General features: G+C 40.0%; 1 protein-coding gene across 2 annotated transcripts; it reads right to left on the minus strand.

Annotated features, from left to right (window-relative positions):
* Window positions 1–1,437: 1,437 nt before the first annotated feature.
* Window positions 1,438–24,358, minus strand: LOC125137663 (zinc finger protein 665-like). 2 transcript variants are annotated; one of them, XM_047798582.1, is made up of 3 exons: window positions 24,308–24,358; window positions 23,701–23,775; window positions 1,438–4,641 (listed from the first exon to the last, which is right to left on the minus strand). In XM_047798582.1, the coding sequence occupies exons 1-3, from the start codon at window positions 24,339–24,341 to the stop codon at window positions 1,655–1,657; spliced, it is 3,096 nt and encodes a 1,031-aa protein (XP_047654538.1). In that variant the 5' UTR covers window positions 24,342–24,358; the 3' UTR covers window positions 1,438–1,654. The 2 variants fall into 2 exon arrangements, with proteins under 2 accessions (XP_047654538.1, XP_047654536.1); XM_047798580.1 differs by having other exon boundaries at window positions 23,701–23,796.
* Window positions 24,359–24,532: the final 174 nt, after the last annotated feature.

A 24,532-nucleotide genomic window follows, 5' to 3' on the forward strand; every position in this document is an offset into this window, starting at 1 on the left:
ACTTCTTTTATGAAGATATATCAGATTTTGTACAAACTGACATCTTTTTAACATGAAAAAGCAGTTGGAACAGATATTTCAGTTGTGGAGTGATGTTATATAATCCCAAAGAATGATTTCCAAAACACTAAAAATGGTGATTTTAAATCAATCGTACATACCATCTCCATTTATGACAGGATCCTTAAACTTCCATGGAGTATTAGACAGAAATATTCCTCACCTAGTGTGGAAGGGCTCCTCTTGTCTTTGAAGCCACAACCATGAGAAACAAAATTCACATATATACTAGGAATAAAACGCATAGCATTTAGTAATTTGAGAGTTGAATTACAAGTATTTTTTTTTTTTTGTCTAATAAGCCCAGATAATGTCCATGGAGATACACTGATGAGAATAACACCAGCCCAAACCTTCCTCCCCTTAATCCTCTTCTGCATACTGATGTTTTTAGTGTTTCCACTGTGGCTTTTTAATTTATTTTTTGTCTTTTTGTGATTTCGTGGGCCGCTCCCGTGGCATGTGGAGATTCCCAGACTAGGGGTCCAATCGGAGCTGTAGCCACTGGCCTACACCAGAGCCACAGCAACGCAGGATCTGAGCCATGTCTGCAACCTACACCACAGCTCACAGCAATGCCGGAACATTAACCCACTGAGCAACGCCAGGGATCGAACCCGCAACCTCATGGTTCCTAGTCAGATTCATTAACCACTGAGCCACGATGGGAACTCCATGTGGCTTATTTGTTTAAGTTCTGAGTTAGAGCAATTTCCAAAGAGTTATTGACTGAATTCATTCTCCTATGCATTCCCTTTATGGAATTAAGAGTTGATTTTCAACAAACACTCCCCTATAATTTTCACATCATTAATGTTTCCTTCCTGTAAGAACTCTCTGGTGTTCTCTAAAGTGTGTATTTGGTAGAAACATCCTTCATCACATATTACACTGGGAAGATTTCCCCCCATTGTACATTTTCTGATGTTAAGACAGGTGAAAACTCTGATGAAGGGCTTTGTCACATTCTCCACATCTCTGAAGTTCTTCCCTAGTATGTATTTCCTGATGTCTAGAAAGCACTAAATGTTCTTTATAGCATCTGTCGCATTTTTTATATTTGTGAGGCTTCCTTGTTCTATGAACTCTCTGATGTTGAATGAGATACAATTGATAGGTAAAGGCTTGGCCAGGAGTTCCCATTATGGCTCAGTGGTCAACGAACCTGACAAGGAAGCATGAGGTTACACATTTGATCCCTGACCTCGCTCAATGGGTTAAGTATCTGGTGTTGCTGTGAGCTGTGTTGTAGGTTGCAGACTTGGTTCGGATCCTGCATTGCTGTGGCTGAGGTGTAGGCTGGTGGATACAGCTCTGATTAGACCCCTAGCCTGGGAAGCTCATGTCACAGGTGAGGCCCATAAAAAAAAAAAAAAAAAAAAAAAAAAAGGCAAAATGTAAAGGCTTGGCCACATTGATTACATTTGTATGGTTTTTACCCAGTATGAATTCCCTGATGTTGAGTCAAGCTTGCATGACACTTAAAAGTTTTGTCACAGTTTGTACATCTTGTAAGACTTCTCTCCAGTGTGAGGTCACCAATGCTGATAAAAACCTGACTGCTGATAAAGGCTTTGTCACATTCTGTACATTTTTATGACTTCTCTCCAGAATGAGATCTCTGATGCCGACTAAGAGATAAATGCCAACGAAAGGCTTGGCCACATTCTGTACATTTGAAAGGCTTCGCTCCAGTATGAGTTCTCAGATGTTGAGTAAGAGATGAATGCCGAGTAAAGCCTTTGCCACATTCTGCACATTTGTAAGGCCTCTCTCCAGTATGAGACATCACATGCACAGTAAGAGATGAATTCTGGTTAAAGCCTTTGCCACATTCTGTACATTTGTAAGGCTTCTCTCCAGTATGAGATCTCAGATGATTAGTAAGATGAGAATGCTGATTAAAGCCTTTGCCACATTCTGTACATGTGTAAGGCCTCTCTCCAGTATGAGACCTCAGGTGTTTAGTAAGAACTGAATGCCGAGTAAAGCCTTTGCCACATTCTGCACATTTGTACGGTCTCTCTCCAGTATGAGATCTCAGATGCTCAGTAAGAGATGAATTCCGGTTAAAGCCTTTGCCACATTCTGCACACGTGTAAGGTTTCTCTCCAGAATGAGAATGCAGATGCTGAGTAAGACGAGAATGACAATTGAAGGCTTTGCCACATTCTGTACATTTGTGAAGATTTGCTCCAGTATGAGATTTCAGATGTTGAGTAAGAGATGAATGCCAATGAAAGGCTTTGCCACATTCTGTACATTTGTACAGACTCTCTCCAGTATGAAATCTCAGATGTTGAGTAAGAGATGAATGCCAACGAAAGGCTTTGCCACATTCTGTACATTTGTACGGCTTCTCTCCAGTATGTGATCTCAGATGTTCAGTAAGGTAAGAACACCAATGAAAGGCTTTGCCACATTCTGTACATTTGTACGGCTTCTCTCCAGTATGAGATCTCAAATGCTGAGTAAGATGATATTGCTGATGAAAGGCCTTGCCACATTCTGTACATTCGTAAGGCTTCTCTTTAGCATGGCAATTCAAATGCCGAGTAAGAGATGAATGCCAAGTAAAGGCTTTGCCACATTCTGTACATTTGTGTGGCTTCTCTCCAGTATGAGAACTCAGATGTAGAGTAAGAGATGAATGCTGATTAAAGCCTTTGCCACATTCTGTACACTTGTGAGGCTTCTCTCCAGTATGAGAGCTCTGATGATGGGTAAGACGAGAACGATAACGAAAAGTTTTGCCACAATCTGTACATTTGTGACGCTTCTCTCCAGTATGAGATCTCAGGTGCTCAGTAAGATGAGATTGCCTATTAAAGGCTTTGCTACATTCCGTACATTTGAAAGGCTTTGCTCCAGTATGAAATCTCAGATGCTTAGTAAGACGAGAATGCCGATTAAAGCCTTTGCCACATTCTGTACATTTGTGAGGCTTCTCTCCAGTATGAGACCTCAGATGTTGAGTAAGAGATGAATGCTGAGTAAAGCCTTTGCCACATTCTGTACATTTGTAAGGCCTCTCTCCATTATGAGACCTCAGATGCTCAGTAAGAATTGAATTCCGAGTAAAGCCTTTGCCACATTCTGTACATTTGTAAGGCCTCTCTCCAGTATGAGACCTCAGATGCTCAGTAAGACGAGAATGCTGATTAAATCCTTTGCCACATTCTGTACATTTGTAAGGCTTCTCTCTATTATGAGACCTCTTATGCTTAGTAAGTGATGAATGCCAATGAAAGGCTTTGCCACATTCTGTACATTTGTACGTCTTCTCTGCAGTATGAATTCTCTGATGCTCAGAGAGATATGAACGGCATCTAAAGGCTTTGCCACACTCTGTACATTTGTAAGGCTTCTCTCCAGTATGAATTCTCTGATGCTCAGAAAGACATGAACGCCATCTAAAGGCTTTGCCACATTCTGTGCATTTGTGAGGCTTCTTTGTAGTATGAATTAGATGATGTCTAGTAAAAGCTGAATACGATGTAGATTCTTCACATTTGTCAGGTTTCCCTCCAGTTTGTTTTTTCGTATCTCTTCGCAGATTTAACGACTGATTACAGACCTTCTCATGTTCTTCACACTTGCAGCCTTCCTTCCTGGTAGGATGATGCTGATGTTGAGTAAGTCTTGAAGCCTGGCTAAAAACTTGGCTGCACTCACGAAAATGGCAAGCTTTCTCTCGAATACAAATTCTCTGAAATGTTGTGAGATCTGAGCTTTGAGAAATGACATTCCTATGTTGATTTCCTATTGACTGGTTCTCTGAAAATTGAGATCCCTGACATTTCATGAGATTTGAGTCTGGGTCAAAGTTAGTCTGAGATTCAATGCAGACATCACTTATTGTTCCAGTGTGTATACTCTTATAATCACTGAATACACAGCTCTTACTGAAGGCCTTGCTCACTTTAGTACACATGGCATGTTGGTCTATATTAACTATATTATCACACCCATTGATTGATGATGGTTGGATCAAGACCCCCCCTTTAGTGTGAACATTAGGGATGTCAGAACAATGAGGAAATGTTTGTTGCTTGAAGACTGATGAACCCTTGCTATTAGATCTCCCGATTTGATCACTTTGGGGGGGTTGCCCTCCATTTTTAAACTTCTGGTGTTCATAAATGTTTGAATGAATGTTTCGTCCAAGCATACCTTCATGTTTTGCATCATCTTTTGTACTACAGTCTATAGGATGATCCTGATTTTCCAAATTTCTTTTCAGAGAAGATCTATGTTTCAATAAATAACGTGGACCTTTGCTCTCAAAAATATATTTTTCTGCCAAAGGTACTGACTTAAAGTGGAGTTTTTCACAGTTTGATTTAGATCCTTGATCTCTTTTAGCAGTAACATTTTCCATATGGACAAAAGTCCCATGAGGAGCATGTGCATCATAATAACCTTCCTGCCCTTCACATGCCCCCTTACCTTCACTGCCTCTAACTAAATCAAAAGTACCAACAGGAGAGCTTTCAAATTCTCCCAGCAGCGCTGTCTGTAAGAAAAGTTCCATGCCTGGGTTTGGTGGCATCAAACCCTGGGTGTCATGAGAAGACAGGGCTGAAAGATAACAAATAACAAATTATCCAAAATTACCATTTTCTGTGAACACACTTAACAATTTCATGTACAGCAGACAATCGCTTAGCTAGATTTAAAAAATAAAACAGAGAAGCATCAACTAAAATCAGAAGTGAAAGCAGAGATCCTATAAAGTGACACCACAGAAATAAAGGTGTGTGTAGGATGATACTATGAATATGCGTATACCAACAAATTGGACACTTCACAAAAGGTATGACTTTCCAGGGAGATACAACCTATTTAGATTTCAGCATGAAGGAATAAATCATCACAACAAACCTAAAACTATTAAGTAGACTAAAATATTAATTGCAAAGAATCCCCAAAAGAGAACATGTCTGGATTCGATACCTCAACGGGATAATTCCAACTCAGGAAAAAACGAAAACGACAACTATGAATTCTCCACAAATATATCCAAAGTTTGAGTAGGAGTAAAATTATCCAAAGACTGTTTATGAGGCCAATATTCAGCAATATGAAAAGTAAGCAAAGACACTAGAAATGAAAATTTAACCAAAGGAAAAAAACATGAAATTAGAAGCCAATATTTTAATAAATACTGCTTCAAGAGTCCTGAGCAAAATACTAGAAATGAGAACTCCAAACCCTCATTACAAGTATTACACAACAAAAATAATTCAGAATTATATATGAAATCCAGGGGGTTGATTAGTAATTTAAGAAATTAAGTGCACATACACAGAGTTAAGATCATACTACAGAATAATATCTAATGAAACAGACACATAGAAATATTAAGTACCCTTTGATGATTGTTGTTCTGAAATCAGGGAGCGACAGTAATACAGAAATGTAATAAAGATAATTCAAGAAAAACAGAGTTATCATCATGATCAATAGTGGGAGACAATGTCTCTGTATATGAAAATTTTAAGAATGAACACACACATAGTTTTGATTAAAATTAGTACTTGATTTTTTTCAAACCAAGATGAGCAGGCAAAGAAATAAAAAGCTATCTAAACCAGGAAATGTGGAGTAATGATCTCTATTCACATATGATAAGGATATTCACATTAAAAAAATTAAACATGGAGTTCCCATCGTGGCTCAGTGGGTAATGAATCTGACTAGGAACCATGAGATTGCGGGTTTGATCCCTGGCCTCGATCAGTGGGTTAAGGATCCTGTCTTGCTGTGAGCTGTGGTGTAGGTTGCAGATGCAGCTTGGATCCTGCATTGCTGTGGCTGTGGTGTAGGCTGGCAGCTACAGCTCTGATTAGACCCCTATCCTGGGAACATACATATGCCATGGGAACAGCCATAGAATAGGGAAAAAAAAAAATAAACAGATTATAAGAAAACAAGTAGGACTTCCCATCGTGGCACAGGGGTTAACGAATCCAACTAGTAACCATGAGGTTGCGGGTTCGATGCCTGGCTTCAATCAGTGGGTTCAGAATCCGCCATTGACGAGAGCTGTAGTGTAGGTTGCAGACTAAGCTCATATCCCACGTTGCTGTGGCTCTGGTATAGGACGGCAGCTACAACTCCAATTCGACCCCTAGCCTGGAAATCTCCATATGCCATGGGAACAGCCCAAGAAATGGCAAAAAAAAAAAAAAAAAAAAGAAAAAAACCAAAAACTAGTAGAAAATGCAGAATAAAAGAAAAACCTGTATATACTACTAACAGGAAGTAATCAAAAAACATTATTAAAATTATTTTCTTCTGCATTTGTATCCAAGAGTATAAAATAGCATTTACTTAATAAAGGTAGTGGAATATTTTTATGATGAAAATCATAAAATATTGCTGAAAAACACTACAGAAGACTTTTTAAAAATGACCACCACATATTCCATGTTCCTGAATGAGAATATTAACATTGTTATCAACGCTACCCAAGTTGATCAACAGAGTCAAAGGAAACTCTTTCAAAATCCAAACAACAATTTTGACGAAAATATAAAAGCTCCTTCTAAAATGTATCTGCAACATCAAAAAACAATAAAAATCCTGAACATCCAGGTAAGGAAAGTGGAGCATTGGAGGCATGACACTCCCTGATTTTAACATCTACTGCAAAGGCACAGTAATCAAAGACACAGTAATCACAGTTGTCAATAGAGTACAACATGCAGACAGAAAAAGGAGAGTGCAACAGCATGGAGAGCAGCCATAAAAGCCCTTATGTTTATAGGCAAATAATCTTCCCCAAAGGGACATATACCACACAATGGGAAATGCATTGTCTCAAAACAAATGGTGTTGGGAAAGATGGATGTTCACAAGTGAAACAAGGAAGGCAGACCCCTGCCTAGCACAACCCACAACTGTAACTCAAATAGGACTGAAGCCGTATAGAGAGAGACCATTATAAATATCACAGAAGAAAACATAAAAGTTAATGGAATTTGACTGGGCAATAATTTCTTGGATATGAAAGTGAAAGCTCAGTCAACTAAAGCAGTAGATTCATCTTAAAGGGAAGTTCAGAGCAATAGAGGCCTTGCTCAAAAAACAGTGCAACTATGAAATAAGCAAGCTAATCTACCACCTCCATCAATTAGAAAAACAAACAAAACCAAAAGTCAATGGAGCACATAATAAAGATCAGAGAGGAAATAACTAAAACAGAAACACAAAATAGGAGTTCCCATGGTGGATCAGTGGGTTAAGAACCTGATAGAGTGTCCACGAGGATGTGGGTTTCATGACTGGCCTCAGTCAATGCGATAAGGATCTGACAATGCCAGAAGCCATGGTCTAGGAGGCATATGCAGTTTGGATCAGGCGTGGCTATGGCTATGGTATAGGCTGGCAGCTGCAGTGACAAACAATAGTCCAGAACCAGATGCCTTCACAGAAGAATTCTACCAAACATGTAGAGAAGAATTTGCATGATTTTTTCTCATATGCTGCCAAAAAACTGATGAGGAGGGAACACCTCCCAAGACAGTCAATAAACTCCTATGGCATATGGAGGTTCACCATCACGTTGATACCAAAACCAGACTAGGATACCACAGAAAAACAAAATTACAGGTCAGTTTCTTTGATGGATAGATGCAAAAATCCTCCACAACATATGAGGAAACAGAATCCAATGGCATGTAAAAAGATCACATACCACAACCAAGAGGGACTCATCTCCACTTCACAAGGATGGTGTAACATACACAAATCAATGAATGGGATACACCACAAAGTAAAAGACAAAAACCACATGGCCATCAAAATAGACGCAGAATAAGCACTTGACAAACTTCAACAACCATCCAGGAGAAAATCCTTTACCATGGTCGGTATAGAGGAGCAGAACATGATAAAACTTATCTAGGACAAACTCACAGCCAATACAATACTCAACAGTGAAAGACTGAAAGCCTTCCCGCCTAATAGGGTACCAGGCAAGGATCTCCAATCTCCAATTCTCCTCAACATAACATCGGAATTCCTAGCCACAGCAATCAGACAAGACAAAGGAAGGTATCAACCTTGGATAGGAACATGGAAAACTCTCACTATAAGGAGATGACATGACATTCGACAGAGGAAACTCAGAAGATGGCACAAACTCTACTAGAACAGATAAATGAATTCAGCAAGGCAGCAGGAGACAAAAATAATACACGGACTTCAGGTGCATTTCTCTACACTAACAATTAAATATCAAAAAACTGAAATACAGAGTTCCCGTCATGGCTCAGCAGTTAGCAAACCCGACCAGCATCCATGAAGATGCAGGTTCGATTCCTGGCCTTGCTCGTTGGGTTATTGATCCAGTGTTGCCATGAGCTGTGGTGTAGATCGCAGATGTGGGTGTTTCCATGTCTTAAAATATTGTGAATAGTGCTGCAGTGAACACAGAGGTGGATATATCTTTTTCAATGACAGTTTTGTCTGGATATATGCTCAGGAGTGAAATGTCTGTATCATATGGTTGTTCTACATACAGTTTTCTGAGCAACTCTGCACTGTTTTCCATAGTGGTTGTAGCAATGTACATTCCCACCAACACTGAAGGAGGGTTTCATTTTCTCTACAACATCTCCAGCATTTGCTATTTGTAAGCTTGTTAAGGATGGCCATTCTGACTGATTGGAGGTGGCACCTCATTGTGGCTTTGATTTGCATTTCTCTACTAACCAGTGATGTTGAACATTTTTTCATAGGCCTAATGGCTAACCATGTTTTCACTGCAGGATGTCTATTTTTTTTGTTTTGGTCTTTTTGGCATTTCTAGGGCAGCTTCCATGGCATATGGAGGTTCGCAGGCTAGGGGTCTAATCAGAGCGGTAGCCACCAGCCTACGCCAGAGCCACAGCAATGTGGGTTCTGAGCCGCATCTGCAACCTACACCGCAGCTCTTGGCAACGCCGAATCCTTAACCCACTGAGTGAGGCCAGTGATCAAACCTGCAACCTCATGGTTCCCAGTTGGATTTGTTAACTCTGCCATGATGGGAACTCCCAGAAATGTCTATTCAGGTCCATTTTTCAATGCAGTTGTTTGTTTTATTGTTGTTGAGCTTATGCACTGTTTGTCTATTTTGGAGTGTAAGCCCTCATCTCTTGCCTCATTTGCAAAGATCATATCCCATACTCTGGGGTTGTCTTCCCACTTTTGTAAATGGTTTCCTTTGCTGTGCAAAAGCCTTTGAGTTTACTTAGGTCCTACTCATTTATTTTTGTTTTTATTGACCTTATTCCAGGAGATGAAGCAGACAAGACGTTGCTGTGATTTAGGTCAAAGGGCAAAGAGTGCTCTGCCTCTTTTCCTCTAGGACTTTTATAGCACCTGGCCTTACATTTAGGCCTTTCATACATTGCAGTTATTTTTGTATATGGTTTTAGTACTCTCATTTTAATCTCTTCCATGTAGGTGTCCAGTTGTCACAGCACCACTTATTGAATGGACAATCTTTATTCCACTTTCTGTTCTAGCCTCCTTTGTCATAGATTAGTTGACCATAGGTGCTTGGGTTTATTTCTAGGCTCTCTATCCCATTCCATTGATCTCTCTCTCTGGTTTGGTGCCAATATGATACAGTTTTGATAACTGCAGCCTTGTAGTATACTCAGAAGTCTGGGCACTTGATTCATCCATTTCTTTTTTTGTCTTTTTCAACAGTGCTTTTGGCAATTCGAGGTCTTTTGTGTTTTCATACATGTTCTTAAATATTTTGTTCTGATTCTCTGAAGAATGTCCCTGGTAATTTCATAAGGATTGCACTGAATCTGCAGATTGCCTTGGGTAGTATCATCATTTTGATCCTATTGATGCTTCCAATCCAAGAGCATGGTGTCATCTTCCCATCTCTTTGTGTCATCTCGGAGTTCTTTCATTAGTATCTTATAGTTTTCAGAGTATAGGTCTTTTGTCGCTTTAGTTAAGCTTCTTCCTAGGTATTTTATGCTTTTTGGTGCAATGGTACACAGGATGGTTTCCCTACCTTCTCCTTCTCATATTTCATTGTTAATACATTAAAATGCAGTCCATTTCTATGACTGAACACCCAAGGAACTGCTAAGGAAAATCAATAGATACTTAAAAGACAAATGATAATGATGATACAAGAATCCAAAATGTATTGAGATACTGCAAAAGCAGTGCTTAAAGGGAAGTTTACAGCAATACAGTATTATCTCGGGAATAAAGAAAAAGCACATATACAACCTAACTTTACACCTAAAACAACTAGAGAGGGGACAACAAAGGCCAAAATTATTAGAAGGAATGAAATCACAAAGATGAGAGGAGAGGAGTTCCCAGTGTGGTGAAGCAGAAACAAATCCAAGTAAGAACCATGAGGTTGCAGGTTGGATCCCTGGCCTCGATCAGTGGGTTAAAGATCCAATGTTGCCATGAGCAGTGGTGCAAGTCACATATGCAGCTCGGATCTGGGGTTGTTCTGGCTGTGGTGAAGGGCGGCAGCAACAGCTCTGATTCGACCCCTAACATGGGATCCTCCATATACCAGGGATGTGGCCCTAAAGAAGAAAAAAAAAAAAAGATTACAGAGGAATTAAGGAAACTGAGACAAAGAAAACAACAGAGATCGATGAAACCAAAGGTGGTTCTTTGAGAGGATCAACAAAATTGATAAACCTTTAGCCAGGTTCATCAAGAAATGAGAGAGGGTTCAAAGCAATAAAATTAGTAATGTAAAAGAAGTTTCTACTCACACAACAGGAATAAATAGAATGATAAGTGACTCCTATGAGCAAGGACATGCACATAAAATGAACAAAGGGACAAGTTTTACAAAGTTGTACAAAGATACAACTGACCAAGACTGAACCAGGAAGAAATAGAAAAGATGAACAGACCAACCACAAGCCCTAAAACTGAAAATGTGATCAAAAACATTGAAAAAACAAAACTCAGAACTTGATGGCTACACAGGAAATTCCATCAAATATTCAGAGAAGCGATAATACCTACTCTTCTGAAACTCTTCCCAAAAAAGAGCAGAGGAAGGAACAATCCCAAGGTCATTCTATAAGGCCACCATCACCCTGATACCCAAACCAGAACAATGTACCACACAAAAGACAATTACAATTCACTATCACTGATATCCACAGATGCAAAAATCCTCAACAAAATAATGGCACACTACATCCACATACATTTCAAGGATTATACAGCATGACTGAGTGTGATATATCAAGGAGTCTTCAATAGCCACAAATCAGTATGACACACCACATCAACAAACTGAAAAATGAACACTGTATGAGCCTCTCAACACATGCAGAAAAAAGCTTTTGACAATATCCAACACTCATTTCTGAGAAAAATGCTCCACGAAGTGGGCATATAAGGATCCTAATGCACCATAATAAAAGACGCATATGACAAAGCCAAGGCGAACATCACTCTCAATGGTGGAATACTGAAAGCCTTTCCACTAAGATCAGGAAGAAGACAAGGTTGTCCACTTTCACTACTACTGTTCAACATCGTTTTGGGATGTCCTACAATAGCAATCAGAGAAGAAAAGGAAATATAAGGAATCCAAATTGAAAAAGAAGTGAAACTAGCATGGTTTCCAGATGACAAACTATACCTAGAAAATCCTAAAGACACGACCAGAAAACTGTCAGAACTCACCAATGAATTTGGCAACGTTGCAACATACAATGTTTTCTTATGTCATACTTCCAAGGAAAGAGAAATAAAAACAGCAACAGCAAAAACGAGACCTAATCAAACTTACAAGCCTTTGCGGAGCAAAGCAAACCATTTCAAAAAAGGATAAACATTGCTAGTCTTCTCTTGGGGAAGCAGAGGAGGGGAAGGGTATCTCTTTGATAAATGTTGATAACATTGAATTTTTGCCATATCTTATAACATTACACATCATCATTGAGGTCAGTAGGGAAATGTACAAGCTCAACATGACATTTTAAACAATGATTTGAAAACAGTATAAAGGACTTGGTTGCGGAGTTCCCATCATGGCTCAGTGGTTAATGAATCCAACTGGGAACCATGAGGTTGAACGTTCCATCCCTGGCTGTGCTCAGTGGGTTTGGATCAAGAATTGCCATGAGCTCTGGTGTAGGTTGCAGACGTGGCTTGGATCCTGAGTTGCTGTGGCTCTGGCTTAGGCTGGCAGCTACAGCTCCGATTTGACCCCTAGCCTGGGAACCTCCATATGCCACTGGAGTGGCCCAATAAATGGCAAAAAGACAAAACAAAAAAACAAACAAACAAAATAAGACTAGGTTGCATAGTGACAACAAATCACCATTTCTGTGGAAGGAGAATGCAGGGCTGTTCTACTTCTGAAGAGGAGAAAGTGGATGGCACACAGCAGAGGTGCTAAGAAATTCCATCTTGATAAAGGAGGTTGTGATACATAGGAAGTGACTGCCTACATATGAGGAAAAATTAAAATGAGCTGCCTGATTCAAACCTGGAAAGCTGGAGGTTGGGACAAGATGGTGGAGAAGCAGGACATGGAACACACTTTCTCTGGCAAATGGATCAAAAATACATCCACAATGATCTCCACAGTGATCAGAGAACATCTACTGAATGCTGTCAGAAGATCTCCAATTTCCAAATAGGAAAGAAAATCTCCACAGACCTGGCTATGAAAAAAGAAAGAGAGAGACACAGAAAAGACTCAGGATGGGGTAGCACCCCCACTGGGGAGAGCTGTGAAAGATGAAAGGTTTCTGCACACAGGCAAGGCCCCTCACTGGAAGAGACCACCTGGGACAGAGAAGGAATTTGGAGTCTCAGGAGATTGTAGCAACTGTTTACAGAGGGCAAACTGGAGAAAGATGTGCAGGGACTCTTGGTACTCCTGCCCAGCACACCACAGCCAGATATGCTGAGCTTCTGAGGTGAGCCAGAGAAGGGTGCTGAGACTCAGGCTGCCAAGGTCAAATCCAGAGAAAGGACTGGGGTTGGTTGTGAGGAGACAAACTGAGACAGCTAGGGTAGAATGCACCATAATTGAGTGATCAGGAAAAAGCCTGGGCCCACCAGCGAGGCCTGGCACATTTGATGGATTGGACCCCTGGCCTGGGAACCTCCACATGCTGCCAGTGCGGCCCTAAAATGGAATAAGAAAAAAAAAAAGAAAAAAAAACTGGAAGAACAAAAACATACAATAGACACACTCATAAGAAAAAGCAATTCAAATACAATACTAAAAAGTCAGCAAATCACAAGAGAAAGATAGAAGAAGAAAAAGGGACCAATAAAAAAAAATCCAAAATAGTCTATAAAATGGCAGTAAGTATATACACATCAATATTCTCCTGAATGCAAATGGATGAAATGTTCCAACCAAAAGATATAGACTGGCTGAATGGATACAAAACCAGTCCCATCTATGTGCTATCACAAGAGACCAACTTCCGAATTAGGGATACATGCTGACTGAAAATGAGGGAATGAAAGAAGACATTCTATGCAAAGGAAAACCAAAAGAAAGCAGGAGGAGCAAAAAGGACTTAAAAATTAAGAATATTACGGGGGACTAGAAGGACACTACCCAATGATCAAGGGACAAATCTATATATGCAACCAACACAGAGGCACTGCAATATATAAGGTAAATGTTCACATTCATAAAATGAGAAATCAAAAATAACACAATCGTGGGGGACTTCAGTGCCCCTCTTTCAGCAATGGACAGATCATCCAGACAGAAAAGTCAAGAAACACATGCATTACATGATACCATACACAATATGGTCTTACTTTACACATATAGAACGTTTCATCTGAAAGCACATGAATACACTTTCTTCTCAGGTGCCCAGAAAAAAATGTCCAGGAGAATTCATACCTTGGGCTACAAGTAAAGCCTCAGGAAATTCCAGAAAATGGAAATCATATCAAGCATTTTATTTCACCACTACGTGATGAGACTAGAAATCAACTACAAGAGAAAGACTGCAACAAGCAAACAAACAAACAAAATGTAACACAACTGAAACATGTGGAGGCTGAACAATGGATCACTGAAGAAACAAAAAATACCTGGACACAAATGGCAATGAAGACACCACCATCCAAAAGCTATGGGACATAGCAAAAGCAGTTCTGGGAGTGAAGATTAAAGCAACACAACCCTACCTCAAGAAAGAAGAAAAACCCCAATTTTACAACCTCATCATACACTTCAGGCTACTAGGGAAAGAAGAACCCCCAAACCCCAAAGTTAGTGAAGGAAAGCAATCAGAAAGATCAGAGCAGAAATCAAGGAGAGAAAGAAAACCAAAGCAATAAATGAAACTAAAAGGTGATTTTTTGAAAAGATAAAAAAAATTTGATAAACTTTTAGCCACATTCTTCAAGAAAAAAAGGGAGAGGGTTCAAATCAGTAAAATCAGAAATAAAAAGGAAGAATTTATGAAGGCCATCACAGAAATACAAATAACCCTAAGAGATTACTACAGGTCACTATATGCCAATAAAATGGACAACCTAGAAGAAAATGGACAGCCACTTACTTAGAAAGCCACAGGCATCTAAGACTGAACCAGGAAGAAAACAGAAAAGATGTACTGACCAATCATGAGTTCTGACACTGAAATGACAAGTACTGTGATTACAAAAATTGTAACAACAACAACAACAACAAAAAGGCTAGGACCAGATGGCCTCACAGGCCAAATCTATCAGAGGCCAAATACTCAGAGAGGAGGTAACACATATCCTCCTGAAACTCTTCCCAAAAATTTGCAGAGGAAGGAACACTCCCAAGCTCATTCTATGAGGCCAACATCACCTTGATACCAAAACCAGACAAAGATACCACAATAAAGAAAATGACAGGCCAGTATCTCAGATCAACAGAGATGTAAAACTCCTCAACAAAATATCGGCAGATGGAATCCAATGGTACAGTTAAAAGATAAAACAACATGATCAAGTGGGGTTCATCTATGGTATGCAAGGATTCTTCGGTCTGTGCAAATAAATGAATGATACAAACCACATAAACCAAGTGAAGAATGAAAACTGTGATCAAGTCAGTAGATGCTGAAAAAGCTTTTGACAACATTCAATACCAAGTTCAGATAAAATCTCTCCAGGACGTGGGCATACAGGGAAGTTACATCCACATCAGAAAAGCCATACATGTCGACCACAACGCTAACATAATTCTCAATGGTGAATTGATGAACACTGAGAACTATGTCTAGATACTTAAAACACAGCATGATAATGGGAGAAAAAATTATGACTACATGTATGTATAACTAGGTCCCCATGCTGTACAGTAGGAAAAAAGAAGTGTGTGGGGGGGAATAAAAATTAAAAATTAAAAAACAAGAAAAGATGAAAACATTTCTACTAAGATTGGGAACATGACAAGGAGGTCCAGTCTCACCCCTGTGATTCAACATGGTTTTGGATGTCCTAGTCATGCTGTGCAGAGAAAGAAAAAAGAAATAAAGGGAATCTGAATTAGGAAAGAATAAGGAAATACGTCACTCTGTGCAGATGACGTGATACATAGAAAATCCAAAACATACCAGAAAACTGTTACGAGCTGATCAATAAATGTGGTAAAGATGTAGAATACAAAAATAACACCCAGAAATAGCTTCCATTCCTATGCAATTAATATGCAAGATAAGAGATCTAGTAAGGAAACAATTGCATTTGCCATCCCATCAAACAGAAAAATATATATGGAAATATATCTACCTAAAGAGGAAAAATATCTCTACTCTCAAAACTACAAGATACTGATGAAGGGCAACAAGGATAACACAAACTGACTGTAAGCTCTACCACACTTTGGATTGGAAGAATCAACATTTTCCAAAGGACTATACTACCCAAGGCCACCTACAGAGTCAGTACCCATCCCTATTACATTAACAATGGCATTTTTCTCAGAAGTAGAAGAACATGTTTCAAAATGTAAGTGACAACACAAAACATTCTGAATAGTCAAAGCCATCTAGAGAAAGGAAAATTCCGCTGGAGGAATCAGGATCCCTGGCTTCAGTCTTTACTACAAAGCTACACTCATTAAAACAGGATGGTATTGGCACCAAAACAGAAGTATAGGTCAGTGGATCAGAAACCCATGCACCTAGGCACAACTAATCTATGGCATGACAGACAACAGTATACAATGGATAAAATATGGTACCTTCAATAAGTGATGCTGGGAACACCGGACAACTACATGTACAAACAATGATATTAGTACACTTGCTAACACCATCCACAAAAACACACTCCAAATGCATTAAACACCTAAACATAAGACCACATTCTATAAAACTCTTAGAGGAAAATGCAGGCAGAAAAACCTTTGCCATAAATTGCAGCAATAAGCTTTGTGACCCACCTCTTAGAGGAATGAAAGGAAACACAAAAATACAGAAATGGGACCTAAGTCAGCTACAAAGCCTTTGGACAGAAAAGGAAAACATACACGAAATGAGAAGACAACCCACAGACTGTGAGAAAATCCTTGCCAATGATGCAACAAACAACAAAGAACTTCCCAAAATATTCAAATGTCTCATACAGGGTTATACCAAAAACCAAACAGCCTAAATAGAAAATGGACCTCAATTCTAAACAACAGTTCTCCAAAGACAGACACACAGAAGGGCAAAAAGCAAATGAAAAGATGGTCAACACCACTAATGATGAGAGAAATGCAAATCGAAATTAAAAGAGAAGATCCTGTGGTGGCTCCGTGGGTCAAGGATTCTCGAAATTGTCTCCCTGAAGATGCTGGTTTGATTCCTGGCTTCAGGAAGTTCGTTTGGGATCCAGTGATATGTAAGCTGCACCAGAGGTCCCAGATGTGGTTGAGATCCAGTGCTGCACTAGTGCTGCAGCTGTGGTGTAGGCCATGGCTGTAGCTCCACTCTGCATCTAGCCCAGACACTTCCATATGTTGCAAGCATGGCAGTAAATTTTAAAATAAAATTAACAAATCCAAGGACTTATTGCCTCATACCAGTCAGAATGGCCATCATCAAAATGTCTACAAACACTAAGTGCTGGAATAGGTGTGGAACAAAGGGAGACCTCCTCCACTCTTGCAGGGAATGTAAGCTAGTGCAACCACTATGGAGAATAGTATGGAGGTGCCTTCGAAAACTAAATATAGAATTACCGTATGATCCAGCAATTCCCGTTCTGGCCATCTATCTGGAGAAAACTGTAATTTGAAAGCATACATGCACTCCAATATTCAGGGCAGCACTGTTTACAATAGGAAAGACATGGAAGCAAATTAAATGCTCATCAACAGAAGAATGGATAAAGAAAATGTGATACAAACATACAGAGGACTATTATTACTCACCCATAAAATACAAGGCCATTTGAAGCAACATGGATGGACATAAAAATTATCATACTAGATGAAGTCGGACAGAAGAGGACAAATATCACATGAGATCGCTGATATATGGAGATGTATAGAAATGATACACTAGAATGTAGAAAAAGAAATTACCCAATGATTCTGAAACCAAATCTATCATGACCAAATGGGAAATGGGCACGATGCAGATGAATCAGGCCACTGGGTATGCCATACAAACACTGCTATGTATGAAAGAGATAGGTAACAATGGCCTACTCTATAGTACAGGGTAATCTACTCAATCCTGTGTGATAACTTAGATGGACAAAGAGCCCAAAAAGGAAAAGGTACATGCATACGTATAAATGACACATTTTGCTATATACCTGAAACTACCAGAATTTTTAAATTTCCTATATACTTCAATAAAATGTATTCTCAAAAACAAGAGAAGACAACCTATGGAATGGCAGCAAATATTTGCCAGTGATGCAATGGACACGGGCTTAACTTCCAAAAGCAGAAGAGTCAAATGAAATGAGATCACATGGTAAAACATGGGTACATCTGAGGAAATAATCCATTGGGTTAAAGGCAACCTTGAGAATGGAATTGAGGGAAACGAGAAGGTGGTTGTTCCACAAGTACTGACTCTGTTTCTCAAGACGAAAATTTCAGCAGTTCAGTAGCACAAACATGCAAATGTAAATAATAAATGTAACTGTATAATTCAAATAGTTAACATGGTATTTTTCTGTTTCTTTTTCCAAAAATCAAAAATGCATCAATACCTAACATTGACAAAATCAAATATTTCAATAATTACGTCCAATTCAAAAGTTCTTCTCACACAAGAAATATAAATTCCTCAACACATGGAGGCACGATTTAGACTCTTTCCATAAGCGCTCATAAAGACAAATGACAACCCTGACCATTAACCAAGAAAGACAAAGAAATTACAGAAAGAATGAACAATGGAGGGGTAATCATTCAAGAACACAGTTTTACTGGCAATACACAGATCGGGCTTTCCAATTTGAACGCAACATCATATTGTCTTCAGCCTACTGAGTTGAAAATTGTAATTTCCATTCTGAATATACCAGGAAGAAAAATGAAAATGAACTGATTTTGGTAAACCTGTCCTAGAAAAGAAAGCAATTGTTTAAGAACTGTGAAGCCACAATGAGATAATTAGTTGTCAAGGAGGCTGAACACAGCATATGCATGCCCTTAAAAAGTAAGTCATCTAAATAATTCTCATGTTGAACAGGGAGTCCGCATCTATGAAAAGGAAATGTTTCACAGATTCAGATATAAGAAGGTGGAGTAGAAAGCCTCGAACTCACCTCTTTTCACAGAAATACCAAAATTAACAAATCACTGCTGAACAATCATCAACAACACAGACTGGGAGCTACAAAAAACAAAACACATCCTCCACACAAAGACAAAGAAGAAGCAACATCAAGATGGCAGTAGGGGAGTTTATCCATATGAGCCCACAAGGGAGGCATCTCATAGACTGGAAAATAACTATATTGCAGAGGCTCTCCAACAGGAGTTCCCAAACCTATCCCAGCCCAGGGAACTTGTATTTGGAATAAAAGTCCCCAGACCATTTGGCACTGAAAGCACAGGAGCACCACAGGTCTAGGGAAAACAAAGACTCTACTTTTGCAGGGCACACAGTTTTTCATGTGCACTGGGTCCCTGGACAAAGCAGGGACTCCATTAGAATCTGCTTCAGAACTACCTGCGGCTTTTGCAGGGTCTCCTAGCAAAGAATGGCTCAGCTGTGGCTCACTTAAGGCCAGGACATTGGAGCTGGAGGGCCCAGGGAATAAGCACAGGTGTGAGCTCCCCTGGAGGCCACCACTTTGGAAAACTCTGGCCCCATCCATCAAGACTGAGAAGCCCCAGGCCCAACAACAGAGTGGAACCCAGTAGAAAATAGGCTGCCTGAAGTCCTCTCAGGGACACAGCCACCTTTCTACTCACACCCAGAGGAATGAGACTCAGGTCCACCTACCTGTGGGCAAGAATCAGTCCCTTCCACCAGGAAGCCTGCCACAAGCCCCTGTATCAACTTCACTCACAACGTTTCCCACTCCAGAAGCAAGAGAAGGCACAACCATGTCGCCTGCCAAAAAGACACCACATAGAAAGCTCGACAAAATAAAAGCTAGACAAAATGAAGTAACAGAGAAATACGTGCCAGATCAAGGAAAAGACAAAAACCCAGAAAACAGCTAAGTGAAGTGGAGGCAAACAAGCTACATTAAAAACACTTTAATGAAGGGATTTCCATTGTGGCTCAGCAGGAAGGAATCGGACGAGTATCCATGAGGACATGGGTTCAATCCCTGGCATTGCTCAGTGGGTAAAGGATCTAGTGTTGCCAGGAGCTGTGGTGTAGGTAGCCAGCTATAGCTCCAAATGGACCCTCAGCCTGGGAACTTCCATATGCCATCGGTATGGCCATAAAAAAAAAAACAACAGAGCAATAATAGTAAAGATGATCCGTGATCTCAGAAACCAAAAAAAACTGGGGGCAAAGATCGATAAATTACAAGAATATCACACAAATACATAGAAGATTTAAAGAATAAACAAACAGACATGAACTACATGATAACCAAAATGAAAAATTCACGAGAAGGAACCAAGAGCACAATACAGCAGGCAGCAGAACGAATAAGGAAGGTGGAAGACAGACCGCTGCAAATCACTGATGTGCAACGGAATAAAGGAAGCAGAAGGAAAAGAAATGAGGATAGTCTAAGAGAACTGTGGGACAACAGGCAATGCACCAATACTTCCATTACAGGGGTGATAGAAGTTGAAGGGGGAGAGAAAGGACCAGAGAAAATATCTGAAGAGGCAAAAGCTGGAAACATCCCTAACGTGAGAGGATCTAAATAGACATTTCTCCAAATAAGATATACAGATGGCCAAAAAATTCAAGAAAAGCTGTTCAACACTGCTATTACTAGAGATATACAAATCAAAACTACTATGAGGTACCACATTACACCAGCCAGAAGGACCATCATCAAAAAGACTACAAAGTTTAAATGTGGAAGAGGGTGCAAAGGAAAGAAAACCCTCCAGCACTGTTGGTGGGAATTTCAATTGCTACAACCACTACGGAAAACAGTATGCAGCTTGCCCAAAAAATGAAAAACAGAACTACTATATGATCTAGCAATCCACCTTGTGGACATCTATCCAGACAAAGCCTTAACTCAAAAAGATACATGCACCCCAATATTCTTTGCAGCACTATTTACAATTGCCAAGATATGGAAGCAACCTGAATGTCCATTACCAAAGGAGTGTGATGCATACATACAATGGAATATTACTCACCAATAACAAAGATTGAAATGATGCCATGTGAAGCAACATGGATGGACCTGCAGATTACCATACTAAGTGAAGTTAGACAGCAAAAGACAAATATCAGGATATCACTTACATGTGGAATCTTAAAGTAGACAAATGAACTTATTTGCAGAACAGCAACAGATACACAGACTTTAAAAACACACTTATGGTTACCAAAGTGGACACATCAGGGGGGACTAGATCGGGGGGTTAGGACTGGCATATACACACTGGGGTATATGGAAAAACTGACCAATGGGGACCTGCTACATGCACAGGGAACTCTACCCAATATTCTGTGGTACTGGATAAAGCAAAATAATCTTAAAAAAAAATGGATGTGGGTTCTTTTTTTATACCTGAATCACTCTGTTGTACAGCAGAAAGTATTACAACCTTGTAGAAGCAACTATATTCTAATAAACGTTTTAAAAAGAAAAAAAAGAAAATATTCTGCTCAGTGGCATGTGTTACAGGCAGGAGAATTTCACAAAATATAGATTATACTTGGCCATATAAAACTGAACTAAAAATTTGAATGAATAAGGAGTTACGCGGCTCACATCCTGCGATGCTGTGGATCTGGCGTAGGCCGGTGGCTACAGCTCTGATTCGACCCCTAGCCTGGGAACCTCCATACGCCGCGAGAGCAGCCCGAGAAATGGCAAAAAGACAAAAAAAAAAAAAAAGGAGTTAAATGACAAAGAAAAACTTAAGAAATTTATTACAGATACATCACTGTAACAGATATAAAAATATAAAGGTTGTCATGCCTTCTTTAGAATACAAATGAAACATTCTTTATAAATGTAGGAAGAACATGAAAGTTGTAACACATGCAAAGAATCATATACTAATAAATGTTTGAAATTAAATATACCATGATTCATGACACCTTGAGGGAAATAGAATTTTTTTCCTTTTTGGAACACATATGCAATGTATGGAAGTTTCTGGGCTAGGGATTGAATCAGAGCTGCAGCTGCTGGCTTAAGACACTGCAATATAGATTTAAGCCACATGTGCAACCTAAACAACAGCTTGTGTCAGTGCCAGAACTTTCATCCACTGGCTGAGACCAGGGAACAAACCCGCATCCTCAGGGACACTCCATAGGGTTCTTTTTCTTTTTTTTAGGACCTCACCCATGGCATATGGAAGTTCCCAGGTTAGGGGTCAAATCAGAGTGAGGCCTGGGATCAACCCACAAGTTCATGGATACTAGTCAGATTCGTTTCCCCTGTGCCACAAGGGGAACTCTGTACGTTGGGTTCTTAATGCACTGAGCCACTCCAGATATAGATTTAAAAAAAAAAAGAATATTTTCTGCTTCAAGCACTCTTATATTTATGAACCAAACATTTTCATAGATACAGTGTGATGACTAATTATCTCATTGACGTCTAACCAAGTATGTGCTATTTGGAATGTGTTATAGTTGATACTTCAACTCTACTATTATGGGTGATTTTGATATAAATCTCATCCAAAAGTGAAAACACAGAACACACTCCTGAGAAGCTTCAGGTTAAAAAGGACACATTTAGAAAAGGATGGTTCTTCAGGAATCAAAGAAGAATGAAGACTTTTAATGATTGTGGGGTATAATCTGTATTCCACTATGCATTAATTTAGTGAAGAATTCTATGAGTAATTAGACATAGTCTTATACCACTGATAAGGGGAAAATACACTTAACATGTAGCATGTTAGTTCCTCCCAAAATAAGGATATAATGAAGTAAATTTGAGGGTTACATTCAGCAAGGTGCATTATGCTTTGACACAGTTACTTAGTCTGAACTTTCTAGGGTCATGGTCCAAGTTTCCATGCAATTGGACATTTAAAAGCAGAAAACATACAGTATCTGTCCCCACTGCTCCTAGAATGTTGGCATCAAATTCCAGTGTTTCCATGACTCTCCTCACTCGCTTCTGATTAGGTGAAGAGAAAGAGCATGAAAAAAGAACTTAACAAAGAGTTACTCAGAAATGTGCACAGCCTTTCTCCTAGGACCCAAAAGTAATGGAAAAAAAGCCAGGTGGGAGTTCCCATCATGGCTCAGAGGAAATGAATCTGACTAGTATCCATGAGGACATGGATTCAATCCCTAGCCACACTCAGTGGGCTAAGGATCCAGTGTTGCCATGAGCTGTGGTGTAGGTCGTGAATGCTGCTAGGATCCCAAATTGCTGTGGATGTGATGTAGGCTGGCAGCTACAGCTCTGATTCGACCCTTAGCCTGGGAACTTCCATGTGCACTGGGTGTGGCCCTAAAAGAGTCAGAAATGAAAAAAAAAAAAAAAAAAAGGCAAGAACATCCAGGGGGAGTTCCCATCATGGCTCACTGGTTAATGAATCTGACTAAGAAACATGAGGTTGCGGGTTCAATCCCTGGCCTTGTTCAGTGGGTTAAGGATCTGGTGTTTCCAAGAGCTGTGGTGTAGGTAGCAGGTGCGGCTCAGAGGCCACATTGCTGTGGCTCTGGCGTAGGCTTGTTGCTACAGCTCCGATTTGACCCCTAGCCTGGGAACCTCCATATGCCCCAGGAGCAGCACTAGAAATGGCAAAAACACAAAAAAGAAAACAAAACAAAACAAAAAAAAGCCAGGACAGTCAGGTCCTCACAGGTCAAGACCAGGATTCTGGCTCTCCATGTGGATGTGAGAGAGAATCCTCCCTGGTGAAGGAGAACACATGGAGGGCTAAGGAACACAAGATTTTGGCAGCAGATGTCGCTCTAAGACAGAGACAGAATAAACCCGTGTTTCTCAAAAATCAGTGCCATTGAAGCACATCTTCCCAAAGCCAATTTTAAGATTCCTGGGTCATCTGCTTCCACCATGCACACATACCTGGCTGTATGGCTACTGTCTCCATTCCCTTCACATCCCAGGGATCTGTCTTTTGCTCCAACAAGCGAACCAGGTCTGGCTTAGAGATAACATACTCTGTTCATTGGAAAGAAAAACATACGTTTTCCTAGAGATTCACCAATATCCAATCTAGGATTGGACTCAGGTGCAAGAGATGGCACTGTGGAATGGCAAAACATTCTAGGCAGTTATTTCCCCAGATACTGCCTTTTGAAAGCACATTTCAGACCCTGAGTGACAAGTAAAAAGCAGTTCCTCTCTTCCCCATCTAAGTACTACTGAGTCAAAACTAAAGGGTCCAAATCTGATTTTAAGAGGCCGGCAGAGCTCTTCATACATATGAACTTCCAGAACTGCAAATAATCTAAAGTGAAGGAGGCAGCTTTCCTCAAGGAGGACTTCAGTTACAATGAGGATGCCTCATTATGAAGCCTTTCTACCTGCACCCACCAACTCTCAGTTACTCCTAAAATGGTGGGGTCTGAAAATCTCTTGTATGGGCAAGAAAATGGCAGGAGACATTCTGCAAATGCAGGATCCCACACCCAGTGGGAGAAAAGGAATTCTGGAAGGAAGGGGTCCTCACCCAAGGAGACCAGGTGCCTACAGATCTCTATCATCACATCTCTGTACAGGTCCCGTTTGACGAGGTCCAGACATTCCCACTCCTATGGAGAGAAATCGATGGCCACATCCTCGACTCTCAGAAGTCCCTGAAATGGAAAGGGCACATGCCATGTGCCAAAGCTGAGGTCATTATGTGACTCAAGATGAAAGCAGCAAGTCAAAAGAAATGGTTTTAATGTTTTTA

Source organism: Phacochoerus africanus, chromosome 10, assembly GCF_016906955.1.
Source record: "Phacochoerus africanus isolate WHEZ1 chromosome 10, ROS_Pafr_v1, whole genome shotgun sequence".
NCBI lineage: Eukaryota > Metazoa > Chordata > Mammalia > Artiodactyla > Suidae > Phacochoerus > Phacochoerus africanus.